This window comes from Cyclopterus lumpus, chromosome 7 (genome assembly GCF_009769545.1).
Source record: "Cyclopterus lumpus isolate fCycLum1 chromosome 7, fCycLum1.pri, whole genome shotgun sequence".
Lineage (NCBI taxonomy): Eukaryota > Metazoa > Chordata > Actinopteri > Perciformes > Cyclopteridae > Cyclopterus > Cyclopterus lumpus.
In genome coordinates this window covers 9,092,365-9,108,008 of record NC_046972.1, presented here as the reverse complement: position 1 = coordinate 9,108,008, position 15,644 = coordinate 9,092,365, and the positions used below count along the sequence as shown (strand labels likewise).

Genomic DNA, 15,644 nt, shown 5'->3' with positions numbered 1-15,644 from the left:
CCCTCACAGGGAGGCGGAAACCAGAGCCCCGCGCGGCATCGTCACATCCTCACAGAGCCGTGAAGGATAACTTCATCACTTTCTGGCAGCCAAGACCGATGATGCAGCGACTAATCTTAAAAGTCATACTTTGGCCCCTCTCCGATGTCACACTGCATTTCTTGGAAGGTCTGAGAAACCATGATGGGAAGGCAGTGGCTTATTGATTCAAAGATGAGTTTAGGCCTTGTGGGCTCCTTGAAGGAGCATCAGTGTCTGGTGTGAAAACACATTGTCATGCCCTTTGTAGAAATACTGATTACTTTCTTACGAGCGAGCAAATTCGGCCACGCAACTCTCTACATTTATTTTCAATAATGGATATGTACCTGAATCAACATAGACACTTGAGGTATTGTGCCACATTTGTTCATTTAAGGTGATTTTCAATTAAATACATAACCGTTTTTAAGTTATCCTGATAAAACACAACTTCCTTCACTGGAGGTAATGAACTTGTCAACAATACACAAATAAGCCAATGAAAATGACTCACTATGTTAAACTAGCTATTGCAATTGTTGTTAATAGCTGTTGTTAATAACTTCTTTGGAGTATGATTTAAAATATTTACTTTGACAGTAATTTAAGCTATCAAACAAACATTTTGATATTTTTTGTCGTGCAGCCAACAATGTTTTATATATATATATATATATATATATATATATATTCCTTATCTGACAATGTCTGAGAGTTCAAGGCAAATTCAGAGACAACTACATCATTCAATTTCTCACATCCTTTCAGAAGAGAAATCAACACAGGGTACATTTTCTGTAAATAGTTTAATATTAAATAAAAAAAGACTCCCATATAAAAAAAAGAAAGCTACAGTCCACAATTTAATCGTCTTTTTTAAACATAAGTATTGAAAGCAAAGGGTAGAATGAGAAAAATACGTAATTACAATTCCCAGAAAGTTCACAATTCATTGTTTTCTCTCTTGTCTCTTTCTCTAACAATATAAAATCAAAATAAAACACATTAACTGTACATATGTACAAATCTCCAAGTGTAGAAATTGCATAATCTGCTTTCTTTTTCACTTTCTATTTATTTTTTAAATACAGCAAGAGATGCCAGGACTCTTGGGGCAGGGCAGTGTTTGGAGGAGAGATCAAGACATGAGGAGACAGAGGGAAGAAATGACTCCAAATCCACAGCAATAAACTCAACAGATCTATGCAAGACGTCAGTGCTCACTGTGTTTAGGTTATCCAGCCATTCCTTCATCCAATCAAATGACATACTGTACTTTGTATGGACTCGGGATTCCTGCAAATATTCAATGTCAAAATTCGATACCTTTTCCAGACATTTATCTCCTCGCTGAGGAGTGGACGTTTGGGTGAGTGTCAGATCAATGGATACAAAATAGTCTCCATCATACCAAAGTGTTGTGCAATTCTTCAGTGACAGGTGACAGTATGTGAAATGCAAGTGGGTTGCCAACACTTGGCAAATGATGCTCAAACATGTTCTGAATTGTTCCACATCTGCTGTGGACCGTCAACAACTGGATGTTGTCAGATTCACTGTGACCTGTCGGGGTATCCCGACGTGTTTTGTGACATGATTCAAAAGTTGTTTAAAGGTAACTTTAAATGAACGTTTTCTTAGTTCTTGGTGATGTACAAATCCCAAAGGAGCGTCTCACAGGACACATGGAATCAGGATTAAACGGTATTTTCTGTGTGACCAGTGGCTCATGTAAACGGATTCATGAAACCTGATAAGGTGAACATTATTTCCTTGGCTTGTCTCATACGAAAGATATTCTATACTGTGACAGAAAAGAAAACTCAAGTCTATTCCTTCTTATATTCTCTTCCAGCACCTTCTAAAAAACCCTTCAAAACATGTCCTTGAATTACAACCACTGTGTGTCTCTGCAGAGAACGCTTTATCGTATAAACAGATACGGTCTTGTTTCCTCAAATGACAATAACTTCCACTAACGGTCGGACAGTGAGGGGCTCAGCACTAGCACTGTTGTCCAACACACACTCAGACACATAAAGACACACACTTCCACACACACACACACAGTTTCAACGGAGAGCATCGTTCAAGTAGTTGGGCTTTATCCTGACTCACAGTTATACACTGACGAGAAGAAAACAGTACTCTTGTTTGTTGTGTGTTTTCTCATTGATATAATTCTAACAACAACCATAATTAACAGATCTCTGATCACAATGTCAAGCAACCATTATTTTGTGAACTAGACCTATGAGAAGACCGAAGTGAAAAAGTATCCACAAAACCTCTTACATTTTTTTTTCACACATTTTTATAAATTAACTTTTCTGCCTAGATCTCTCTCCTATGAGTTTTTTTCATATTGGTTGCCATAACAATGGTTGACATGACAACGGCATAATATTAGTGCAGTTGAACAAAAAAAAAGAAGAAGAGAGACAGGTCTAAACAGTGGTGAAGATGGTGGAGATGGAGGGGAAAAGTGAGGCGTCTGGCCGACGTTTGATTGGTGAACAGCTCTGACTTACAGCTCCCTCCACCAATCACTGCCTCTGAGACCTGGCGCCTCGCCGCCTCCTGCCACGGACTGACCTCTCAGGCTTCAGCAGTGCTGTCTGGAGCATGACGGAGAGAGAAATTACAAGCACATCAGCATAATCTCCTTCCAGCCCCCCTGCGGTGGAATGACTTTACCACCGCAGTCAGAACTGCACCATCATTCCCAGTAGGGATCGATACTTGGACAGAGTCAGTGCCAGAACAACAATGCTAACATAATAATACTTAGCAGGTATTTTTACCACGTTCATCATCTTTTGGCTAATAAAACGTTCTGCAGGCATATGGTCAAACACCAAAGTGCTGAACAGATTCAGATTGTTTTTGTCCCGATGATGGTGCTTTATGAAAAAATAAGGGATCACCAACATTATAACAATTCATCCTGAAGGGGAACATGAACATCTGTATCACATTTTATGATAATCCATTCAATGAATGAGAAGACATTTTCACTCCAAACCACAAATGCGAACCTCATGGTGGTGCTAGTGGAAAAGGCGTTAACGTGGATGAAAAAAAAAAAAAAAACTGCTGGAAAGTACCAGTCACATTGCAGTGAACAACAACTGGGGGGAAAACCAGGCCGTACTTTAAAGACAGGTGGATTGGAAAAAGTAGAATTCAATAAAAGGAGAGGTTATCGTGCTTCTGATAATTAAACCAATACATCAGTGAGTCTTACCGTGGCCTTGGTTTCCTCTAGTGCTGCAGCATCCATGTCTCTGAAGTCTTCCAACACATTCTGTAGCCTGATGGGCAAAGTAATAAAACACTTGATGACCGTTGTTATGTAACATCTTGGATTCATCACGTCTCAAGACCGACGACAAGAGGATTTTCACTGGAAATTGCTTTATAGGGGCAAATCCTTATCTGAGAATTGAACTGTTAGCAAGACCACTTACGTTTGTTTCCTTTTCCTTCCTCTTCTGGCTCCACCCGCTGCTCCCGCTTGATCCTTAGGGAGGTAAAATCACAGTTAAAATGCAGTCATTCAAAACGCCACATTCCTCTTTTATACTGTCTTTGTCCATGCCATACTAAATCCTTGTGTCTCGGAAGGATAACTATGCAGTCCCACTTTGTGATATAAAATCTTGTTTTCAAGTTGAAAGGAAACAGGAGACGCAGGCACTCACCCTTCCCTGTTCGGTCCGCAGCAATGTCCCAGCTGTCTCCTCATTGGGCCTCCCACTGCATCCATCCCTGGGACTGAGGTACCCTGCATGGAGAAGATGCCCCTGCCTATCTACCCCCGCCTCCACATATGGGCACACAGCAGGGCCTGTACAGTCTGTCTTAGCTTCCTCAAAGTACATGGATGGGAGAGGAGGCTCTGGGTGGGTATGTCCCACTACCATAACCGGTTTCCTTTGTAACGGTGACATAGGCCCATCTTCAGTGGGTTTGGGCGTCCCTTGGGCTGGGGAATGGGCTGTTGCTTCCAAGCTGAGTCGGGATAAGTCTGGGTTGTGGAGGGAACAGGCCCGCCGTGGGCTGAGGGAGACTGGGGCACTTGCCTGGGGCAGAGTTTGAACAGGGGTGGACGGGGTATGGTGATCCACAGGGAAAGAAACCGGTGGTAAGGCACAGAAGGGTGAAGTGGGGTCAGATGGCCCCATGTGGGGCCTGCCTTCCTGCTCTTTCGCACTGACTTGAAGGAAGGAGGTATAGATCGTGTCCATGAATGAGGTGTAAGGATCGATAACAGACCTGCCCTCAGATACCCGCTGTGGGGGTGGGCTGTGTTCTTGGGCCGGGGCTGAAACTGGAGCTGGAACCGGACTGGGTACGACATCGGGAGCCATCTGACTGGCTGGAATGTCTTCCTGTGGGGCAGGACTGTGTGTTTCCTGCAATGACATTGGCTTGTCTCCTTCTGAGTGTGGTGCAAGGTGTAGCTGGAGGAAAAAGGAAAAAAAACAAAAACAATTTAGGCCATTAATAATAGTCAAAGATCCCAAAAGAGATGTTAGGGAATAACAAATGTGTTTTCTCATTGATGGAAAATAATCCAAAGGCAAATTATCCACAGTTGCTGTCATATATGCAAATCCTGTAATAAGTAAAAAAAAAAAAAATAGGGATACATTTTTTTTGGCACGACCCTGATCAAAGTCCTCTACAGTCCGATCCAATGCTTATTTTCTACTTTCATATAATTTGATATATGTATCGGACTCATTAAACATCACAGCTATAGATCAAAATACTCAAAGTCTAGGTTCTATACGATTTAGTTTATCAACTTAATAGTGTATAAATACAAAATAAATATAAATTGAACTGGGAGAATGGGACGGATGTGACACAATCCGATAAGGAGAAGACGTCTCAATCTGTTGGACTTGCGGTAGTAATGTGGTGTTACAGAGTCTGCAGAGTGTAAAGCCCACTGAGGCAAATTTGTAATTTGTGATTTTGGGCAAAATAAACTGAATTGAAATTGAATTATCCACTAAGCTACAGGCCAGTTACGTACCTGTAGGTTGTTAAGCAAGTTGAGAGCTCCATCAGGCCCGTGCAGCAGAGGCATGCCCAATGCAGAGGTCTGGACTGGGGGTAGGAGGATGGAACCTGCTCCAATCCCCAACAAGTTGTGGAGTCCTGCGATGCCAGAAAGATCTCCTACAAAGATTTTGTATAAGTAGCACTGATTTAATATTGTCCTGCTACAGAATATCTGCAATGTTTCAAGTATTAATACTGACAACAGTTGGTAATTGTTGCCGGTGTAATTTCACTCCAAACAGAGGGTTTATCCTTTAGAAAGAAATGTTACACAGGGTGGGCACCAACTCACCTAAAACAGCAGAGTTAAGCAAAGTGGGCAGTAACTGTTGGAGGATGGGGTTGTCTTTGCCTTGGAGAGAGAGGGGGATGAGGGTGTCAACACCAGCATCAGTGGATACCTTTGAGAATAGAGTACAGTAGAGGACCGAAGAGGAGTTTAGTTTCAGGAAAACGAATTACAAGAGAGACAAAAAGACAAAACAAAAAAAGAAGGTAGAGATGGTGTCAGAGAAATACAGATTTGCAAGATGCGGACAAAATCGTAACATTTTTTAAATAAAAACTATTTGCAGAAACATGTGCAGTCACACCTGAAGTACATTAAGATAGACATGCTGTACCCAATCCCCCAAAAGAGAAGGCCTTTATTTGAAAACAATTGAGGAAAAACACATTTTGTCAAAGGAAAACTGTTGAAGGGTTTTTGAGGAAAATAAAGATGAATTAATGCAGGGAGAAACAATGGAGCAGTTAAGGAAATTAGTTTATAGGTTTTTCTAGGGAACATTAAGGATGCTCAGAGGAAATAACTATAGGAGATAGGGAAGCCTACCTGAGGTTGGGTATGTTGGGTTTGCTGTGCAGAAGCTAATTGGGTGTGCGGAGATGGGTGGAGCTCGGCAGAATTCAGGGCAGCAGTGAGCAAGGCAGGGCTGAGGGGCAGGAAGGCTGTGTGGGGAGGAGGAAGAGTGCCAGAAAGGAGCAAAGACTGTAGGGCTTGGAGAGAGCCCTCAGCTCCTGGGGGAATGGGGAGAAGGCCTTGGGCGACCTCCAAGAGCCCCGCGCCCGATAGGGTTGATGGATCCAGGAGGCCAGAGGTCTTATCCAAGGTGAGGCCCTCCAATGTGGTGGTGATGTGTTGCGACTGCTGTAAAGGAACTTCCAAGCTGACCTGGCTCAACTGACCTAGCCCAGATAGCGGTAACAAAGGCCCCTGCTGTTGCCCGAGTAACAAGGAGGCCATAATCAGAGCCTGAAGGCTCGGTTTTTCTGTTAGCCCTAAATCAGCTTCCTGCCCTGGGTTGGAGGTTGAGCCTGGAGGTGGGAGTGGATTTAGGAGGCCCAAAAGGTTTAGAGGCAGCTCCCCATGTGCACCGCTCAACAAGGGCAACAAGGTAAACAGAGGATTGTTGTTTAACTGCTTCTGTTGCTGATAATGGTTTTGCTGCTGTGTCTCTTGTTGGTGTATGAGTAACTGCTGCTGCTGCTGCTCTGCAAGAGTCTGTGGTGGTTGTGGTGCAGTGGCATTGGGTATCTGTGCATGTTGCCCTCCCAACCACATCCCCCCAAGGGGTAATGAAGCCAGGACTGTTGGGTCCAGGAGGGACGGTAGGCCTCCTGTGGATGACAGCAACTGAAGCAGCTGCTCTTGGTTCATGAAGGGGAAGGCCTCTGCCAGAGGTAAGGGAGAGGTTGAGTCACCCACGGCTGAAGGTGTATGAGGGCTGTGATTATCCCCGAGACGAGAGAAGCTAGCTGGCCCGGGGCTCGTGGCTACTGGAGGTTTGGTCACCTTCGGGTCTGCACATCTAGACTCATCTGGCCCTGTGGGAGAGACATGAATCATTTACATCCGTTCAGATTGACTTATCAACCGGTAAACACATTGTATACAAGGGTCCTTGAGCTGGGCAGTTTGCTGGTTTATAAACATGATTTATTTTCGTGCATTTTCAACACATTGCAAAGCTCTACAAACAAAAAACAGACTTAAAATATCCTCACCTGCAGTGGGATTTCCTTGAGAAGACATCACAACATCAGTGGTACGGTCAGAGGAGCTGACCTCCTCCTGGGGTACAGTGGAAGATGCTGCGAGAAGGGCCAGGACATGGTTGCTAAGATCAAGAGGCTTCGGGGAGCTGGATATCGCCATGGAAACACTGCCTTGAGAATTACTCAGGTCCAGTGATGAATTTATGCTTGTAGTACCAATCTCTGTTGCCACAGTGCCCTGTGGCGAGGTTTCCTGCAAGTGTTCCTGGGAAACAAAGTCTATTGTAGGAATGTGATTCTCAGTTGGTTGATGCTTGTCGGGAGTCTGGAACGTATGCCAAGATGGGCTGCTGCTGTTGTGTAAAGCTGAACTTGAGTTGGGCAGTGTTGCTGAACAAGTAGAATGTCTCAGTAGAGGATTTGATTTTGTAGACTGAGGATGCGTTGGAGAGTGCACTGATCTGAACTGAGAGGAAGTCGGGGGAGGAGAAAGCGGCTGAAGCCCAGAGTGTAGAGAATTAGTGTTACTGGTTCGGCACGGTGACCGAGTCTGTAAGTGCCTGACGTTAGAATGAGAGGCGGGAGAAGAGGGTGACCGTCTGGGGCTCTGTTTATTAGTGTGTCCACCTCCTTCAAGAGACACGGATCCTGGCTGAGCTGAAGCAGAGTGAGATGCTGAGGCCTGCGCGTTCTGCACACTGAGCAGGTGCAACAGAGCAGACAGAGGCTGAGTTGGAGGATCCAAGCCAAGAGGTGTAGGTGTCAGGCCTGTAGTGAAGTCCAGAGCCTCAGTTTGTCTAGGAGGTCTGGAAAGGTGCATCTGTCGAGAAACGGGGAGCCTTGGCGTCTGCCCGGGGAGAAGATGATGATGATGGTTTTCTAACAGGACAGCATTCTGGTTCTGCACAGCTGAGGTAGAGGGGGAGTGCGAGGAGGTGGGGAAGGAAGAGGAAGAGGAGGATAGGTTGATAACTGTAGCAGAGTCTCCTGGTGGGGTCTTCTGCGGCCCATTATCCAGCTGCTGGGTGTCTCTTAGCATGCTGAGCACTGTGGGAGATCGCCGTTGCCTCTTCCTGTGCGACGCATTGCGCTCCGTTGCAGGAGGTAGGTGGGGCAGGGAGGAAGCCAGGGATTGGGCCAAAGAGTGGGATGGAGGGAAAAGGATGGTGGAGGCTGCTGCAAGGGAAGGATGGGGAGGCCTAGTAGAAGCTTTGGAGGAGAGAGGGTGGCTACTATGTAAAGTGCTGTTTGTTACCTTGGATGACTGTTGCTGCTGTCCGTCTTTCAAGACCTCCAGAGACAATGGCAAGCTCACCAGGTTGCTGGCCACCTTTGAGCTCTGGACGTGGGTTGTCTGGTTTGCCAGCTGAGCCTTGGCAGCCGCAGAGAGAAGGCTACTCGCAGGGAAAGAAGAAGTTGTGTGTGACAGCTTCCCTTGATGGCTGTGATGTTGGTTCAGAAATGGCCCCAGAGGTAAACTAGAAGTCCCTGCAGAGTTCAACCCAAAACCTGGTGGTCCTGCGCTAGGAATCTGACTCATGGTACTCTTTGAGGGCTTTGAGGGGGGAGCATTAGGATTGCTACTGCTTTGGTTGGTCAGTAAGGAAAGGTTGGTAGGGAGTTGGAGGTGGTTATTAGTGCTGCTGTTGCCTGAGTTCTTAAACTGCTCCAAGATGTCTTCCAGCTTGTACTTAGGGAAGTGGGGGCTGGGGTTTGGGGAGCCACCAGGGAGAGGGGAGTGTGGAGAGGAAGAGGTGGATTTCCTCCTCTGAGACAAGTTACTTCCCATCAGTCCTCCTCCTGCCACTGTTGAGCCTCCTCCCTGATCAGAGAGAGGGGAAGGAGAGGCAGAAGGGTGGCGGGACCGCTGGTGAGGAGACAAACAGTTCATGTTATGAACAGAGGGAGAAAGGGAGGGAGACGGAGAGAGGGGGGAGCCTCCCACAATGACACCATGATGATGAGCGTGAGTCTGTGCTCCTCTTCCTCCTCCACCCATGCTCATAGGGGAAGAGGGAGGAGGTGTAGAGAGGGGCCCGAGCCGAGGAGAACCCGGAGTCTCTGGGGTTTTGGGAGTTCTTTGACCTTGAGGTGTGGGGGTGCGAGGTGATCTCTGGGCAGTGCTGTACGCTGGGAATGGGGAGGTGGAGGAAGAGCTGGAGGAGGCAGGAAGAGGAGGAGGATGTTGAAGCCTTCTCAAAGCATCTAGGGAGTGGTGAGAGTTTGTGCCTGTGTGAAGGACAGGGGAGGAACCATTGTAAGGGTAAATAAACTGGTGGGAGGATTTGGGGCTGGCAGAGGGGTGTATATGGAGGTTGCTGTGGGGTCGAGCTGGGACCGGATGGAGTTTGGGATGGTAAATGCTGTGGTCCTCTTCTTCCCGATCAACAAGTATTCGCTTTGGATAACGGCTGTCCACTCCACTGCTCATCTCTGAAAGGGGACGCACAGACGCATATGGGTTATGGTGAAGTCACTTCTCTGCTTTCATAGCAGATCTTGCATACAGTCTATGTACTAAATACCGAGAAATTACATTTTGTAGTTGGTGTAATTAAAAAGGTTGTTTTACATAAATCTCATCAAACTATAAACACAGATGAAGATGGATTGACAGGACCACAACAATGCTGAGCACCGAAAAAATATGGATCTGTTTAAATATACTGTGAGGTATAAATTTCAGCAAGACAACAAATCTGAGCAAATAAAGTGTCACGCCTAAAGAAACACGCCTTGTAATCTTTCCTGAATATCTTCCGTCTTCTTTTAATTCCGCGCGGCTGACAGCTGCTGCACTGACGAGCACTCGTTTTTTCAATCCAACACCCACCTGCTCCCACAGACCATCACTGACTGCTCCAACAGATACCCCCACCCCACACCCGCCTACTCCTGTAGTGATTCGGATCGCACACATCCAAAATATTTTCTATTGAAAATCAGTTTGGCCCTTTTCACAGGGAAATAAGACACATTTAACCCTTTCAATTCCTATTGCTTCAAGCTAAATCCATTTGTTTAATAACTAATGTTGATTCCTATAAAATGGTAAATGGTAAAGTGTAAGACTTCAGAGAGAGAGAGAGAGAAAAAAGAAAAGAGAGCCAAGAGGGTGAGGGAGAAACTAAACGGAAACATCTGAATGTGTCTTTTGAAGGCATGTGGCTAATTGACAGACAATGAATTTACATTAGTGGTGTAATGGACTATGGTTGATCGGTACGGATCCCCTCTCACTGTTCGGCACCGCGGATTAATTACAGTTTTAATGTTAACCATCAGTGTGAAATAAACTTTTACTGACGATCGTTATCCACCCATTTTCAGTCAAATACGCAATCAGGACATTATTTATGCTTTTCTAGTCACTGATCTCTGCTAATGTTACATTGTGAAAAAACGTTGTGTTTAAATTGACACGAGGAGAATGAAGGTTCTGTTCGGTTACATTATGATGCGTTCAGGCTCTGTTCAGTGAAAACTAGTATTGGGCGAAAGTAAATTAGAATGTTATCATGATGTGTTCACTTGTAATATTGTAAAATGTAGTTTTGGTGAGAAACTTGAACAAATCCAGTTGAATTTTTTATGGTTTCCAGGCTTGAAATTATTGACAATGGAATACAAAAAAAAATTGTTTGGAGTCTTGTAAACCAGCTGCTATAATCAAACAGCAATACGAATCAGCAATGATCGGCGGCAAATAAAACGTAATCAGGGAGCTCTGTGTTTATATTTGCTCCCTTTTTTTCTTTTCTGTTGATCCGATCCAAACCGTGAGTTTTATGATCCATTGCACCTCTAATGTACATGCATGGTTAAGCCCAATAATAACAGCCTCATTTCATCTACAATTGATCCCATCACAATGATTATACTGACAAAGCGCTCCCACACAGAGAAAATTGGTGTTGGGTCCTGCAGGACTCGTGAGATCATATTCCCATAAGAGGCCTCTACATGAGGTGAGGACTACACACACAGCACACTCAAATACAATCTGGTACACCTCAACCAGAGAAACCATAACAATGAGGATCCATTTAGGAAATCAGTCAGATTTTTCTTTTATAGAAAAGCCATTAATAGATTAGTTGATGATATTTTTACAAAATGTTTGATAGTACACAGGTACAGGAGTAGAGTGCATCAATGAGTCAAAATGTACCTGCATGATGAAGGTTGGCGAAGGGCAGCTGTGAGACCTGCATACTCCGACAGAGAGCAGCCATTGCTACCACTTTCCTGCGGTGGTTACACAGTTTGGTCATGTCCTGCTCTGCTTTGCCTAACGGCTGGCTGTGCTGCTCCACCTTCGCTCCCACAGTGAAGTTGAAAACCTGCAGGATAACACATAGAAGAGGATTGGAGAGCACTCGTTGCATGAGAGAATTCTGAGAGACATCTTTGCAAAACATTTCCTCAAATGTATGACTGTTAAGGGCACGAGGGAGGGTATTTTACACTTGTAATATGCACACAAGGATTGTTGCTTATTGCAGACAACGTGCACTCACATTTTTATGAAAAAAAGATCAGCGATGAGTCTACAGTTGGACAAGCTTAATTAAAAAAGTTATTCATAGATATTTAATTAAACACATGTGGGGATGTCACATGCCTACATTTTCGAGTGCTGCCAATAAATATACTGACCCTTTGAATATCACCATGAGTTTGACTCAAGTTTACAGTTTCTTAATGCAAACACAATGGCTGATATTTGAAGCTTGTTTCAGTCACGTTTTCTACAGCAATATCAAAACACATTGCTATTAACAAAACAGCATTTATTGATATCCTCAGTGTTCGAACAAATGACGCTAACCCACCACAGAGTTTTAGTGAGTTTGATGAGGCTCAAAAGTCATCACCATGCTTAAATATGAATTCACATTCAAGTGTCACAGTTACATCTAAAAAGTCCAGATAATATCTGGATATATTGTATACTGCATGTGTTTTGTCTGTGCCCACCCTTACCACACACACACACACACACAAACACAACACTAACAAATCTAAAATAACATATAGAGTGGCTTTACCTTATTGACAATGAGTGGACACTCAAGACCACATTTGCAGGTGCCATCAGTCAACAGATAGGTCTTGACCTCATCCAGAGAGCATAGAGCAGTGTCACTGGGACTAGAAACAGAAGACAGGGACAAACTGTAACAGAAAACTCAAAGCAAACTGAAAATATGTAACACAGATATGTTCGAAGAAAAGCAAAGTTTTAAGTTGCAAAGCTCAGCACACACTTTAGCCCAGGTAATTTAAACCAGACCACAATTTAGAAATTAGAAATGTAAATAAATCCTCTCCTCTCCTATATAATTAACAACAGATTATGTAATACAACCCCAAATCTTCCAGCATACATTATTAAGTATGTCAAGAAAGAAAATATCAATAATTAAACAAAGATTTTGCAGCCCACGTTTGAAGCAGTAAAAAAACATAAGCCTGTATTATACAACTTAGCAGTTTATTTGAATGTGATCACAGCTTTCTGTCTCCCAGTCACTACATTTTGTGAAGAAACTTCCGGTAATTGGGTTACTAATTAAGATGTGACGTTACTGATCACAAACCAAGGTTATAGCCCACATATGTATAAGCTACTGTTACATGATATTATCAAGCTCATTTGTGTGTGTGTACATTAACCAATCTTCTCTCCATTTGACTGGCTTGAAAAATACTATTTTTTGAGCAAGGTACAAGCCAATGTTCAGTAACACATGCAAAACCAGCATTCGTATTTCCCCAGATTAAATGATACACACACACAGATAAACAATCATGCATGTATACATTCATTAGCAGTCACATTAAATGAATGTCTTCAAATATTAATAAACATCAGCAATTAATCTGCATATGCTTTCTGTTCAACTGAACCAACCTACCTGAGATAGATCACGTGCCCTCCCTCCACTCTCCTTTGCCAGCCGATGGGGACGTGTATTGCAGTGGTGTGGACCCCATCCTTGTCCCCACTGACAGTCTCACTGCCTCCCATCATTTTGTAGCTGCGGCCTGCCAGCACCTTGGGCACGGCAGCAAAGTGTTGAAACATTTTTTTTAGGGGTTTGCTTTAAATAATGTTGCCAATAATTCATTGTTCTGTATTTGAAAAATAATTTTCTTAAATGTCAATCTCTTCATTTTTTTAAGGTACGTACTAAAGACATCCTACAGTTCCAGGAGTATTCAAAACAAAATGTGTCTTCGGTATCACATTTCGATATAATTGTGTTATGACACTTGACCAGAGCTTTAAGTTTATTTACATGGCCTAGAGGATCACAAGAATAACAATACTAGTTTGTGTTAATACTTTGACACATTTGAGAGAAAGAAAGTCAGTGATGTTTGTTGCAGCTCACTGAGTCTCTAAGTAAGTGAACACATGCATGAACAAATGTCTATGCTGTGAAGTCTTCAGGATATCAGTGGTGCATGCAAAATGTTCATCTGATTACACAATACCAAATGTAAATGTAAAACATCAAATACTACAAAATGTGACCATGATGACATCAGCCTAGGTTTACCAGAATCTTGATATATGCTATACAATAAGGGCTGCTGTTATAAATGTAATGCACTGTGTCAGTCAATGCAAGTTACTGAGACTTTACTTTCCATCTGTCCTCTAAGTCCTCAAAGACGTCTGGCAAAGTGCCCAACACTTACTTATTTACTTTGGATAACATTTTAACCCAAAATGTGGTACATGCACATCACCACTGGATGAGGCCACAGCAAAAGAATAAAAAAAGGTTTTGGTTTGATGTCAGGCTAAAGTATCCAAAAATAGAACTGAAGCACATGAAGCATACCTTGTCATCTTTGAGAAGCCAGGATCTGTTTTGGCTAGGGTATCCACTGTCCAATGTACATACTGGTGGGTTAGAAGCACACAGACTGCCAGTAAAACCTGACTCGATGCCCAAACACCTGGACAATAAGATCCTGAATTTAGAGGATGACTCTTGTAGATTGTTCAGTTCACATCAGAGTAGGGTCCAGGATGAATATAAAGAGCCTGCAAAGAAAGGTGGAGGGGTATTATGTAATGTGACAGGGTAACCAAGGTAAATACCTCACGTGAATAAACTATGTCCTGCAGATGAGGAGATCAAAGCTTAGTTAAAAAAAGAAAATCACATCAAATGCATCGCTCTCTTTTAAAAAATTAAACACAACTTCACAGCAAGCTGCGGCTACTTTGAAGTGGGAGGGTGTGTTTGGCTAGGCCCGTGGTTTACTGGGTGTTTAGCTAACGTGACCAAATGAGCAGCTGCCCTCGCAACAAAACAACATACGAGCAAAGCAAGCAAGAAACGTGAGAACAACTTGAAATAAAACCCTCTTGGTGTAAATCTTAGCTGCGCTGAGTCGACACGTCTGCAGCACAACATCTCACCAACTAGCACGGCTGGTACGAGGCAGGCTAGCAGCTAGGCTAGCAGCTAAGCTAGTGAGCTACCCTACTTTGTGCCGTGTTGTCGTGACAGCTGTCAGGCGCACTAAACACTGCGCTGCAAACCTCTCGCGCGGCAGCTGCGGTTGCGAGACACAAGCGAGCCACGATACTGATTAATAATAAAAAAAAATTAATACAAATAAAAAACTCTTTGAATTTGATGCGATTGCACTTACTTATTGACAGCCGTTAGCTACCGTTAGTGTTAGCAGGACCTATCCACCTTTTTTCTCTCCCTCGCTCTCTCTGTGTGTTGGCGAAGTTTTGGGAGTCTTCGCTTTTCTGGCTCGCGGGAGAATCCAGAGTTAGCTGGCGAGCTAACGAACGAACAGGAGATTGTTTAGAAAAGGGCCACTACTTTAATGAATAACTGTAGAAATACAGGACGCCACGATTCCACGCGCGCATTAACGCGTTTTATCCGCGCCCGGCGGTTATGTAACGTCTGCCGGTCCGATTTAAAAACAAAGGGCAATAACGCTTCATGTTACTGCGCCTGGGGTTCCGGGGCTAACGGGCTATGCTACTGAGCTAACTGAGTAAATGTACTTGATTCTGTCCCGACCAGGCTGAAGGAGGTCCCGCTCCCGCTGCGCGCTTATCCAGCCGCTGGCTCGGTCTCTGCTCTGCTAAACCGTCCGGCGTTCAGATTTACTCCGACAACCATAGCGATCCATGTAATCCCAAATTCACAGTTTCCCACTGTTTTCTTTTTTTTCTTTTCTTTTTTTTTTTTTTACAGATTCCGAGCAAAAAAAAATAATGGAGTTTTCTGTTGGGCATGCGCATTCGGCGCTCAGGGAGTATTGTACCCAACATGCAACGGGACCTTTGTAGTGCTCCAGACAGATCAATGCAGAGCTCCTTGATAGAGGACATGGTAATAGCGTGAACAGCAGGCCCGTGCTACGCAATAATTGGTTATATTTATATACGACATACATAATTAGAGAAGTGTTTTAAAGTGTTCTATTTATTAATACATATCATATTCCTTCATCCCCTGTTTATCCCAAATAATTCGACCATGCAGAGGCTACATTTG

General features: G+C 43.8%; 1 protein-coding gene across 4 annotated transcripts; it reads right to left on the bottom strand.

The window, feature by feature from the left end:
• Positions 1-871: 871 nt before the first annotated feature.
• On the bottom strand, positions 872-15,389 carry mbd6 (methyl-CpG binding domain protein 6). Of its 4 annotated transcripts, XM_034536918.1 has the most exons (14): positions 15,149-15,389; positions 14,776-14,916; positions 13,953-14,158; positions 13,017-13,156; positions 12,147-12,249; positions 11,267-11,438; positions 7,105-9,528; positions 5,933-6,924; positions 5,390-5,498; positions 5,069-5,214; positions 3,726-4,487; positions 3,492-3,544; positions 3,269-3,335; positions 872-2,639 (listed from the first exon to the last, which is right to left on the bottom strand). In XM_034536918.1, the coding sequence occupies exons 4-14, from the start codon at positions 13,130-13,132 to the stop codon at positions 2,568-2,570; spliced, it is 5,016 nt and encodes a 1,671-aa protein (XP_034392809.1). In that variant the 5' UTR covers positions 13,133-13,156; positions 13,953-14,158; positions 14,776-14,916; positions 15,149-15,389; the 3' UTR covers positions 872-2,567. The 4 variants fall into 4 exon arrangements, with proteins under 4 accessions (XP_034392809.1, XP_034392810.1, XP_034392811.1 ...); XM_034536919.1 differs by lacking the exon at positions 14,776-14,916; XM_034536920.1 differs by lacking the exon at positions 14,776-14,916 and having other exon boundaries at positions 15,165-15,389.
• Positions 15,390-15,644: the final 255 nt, after the last annotated feature.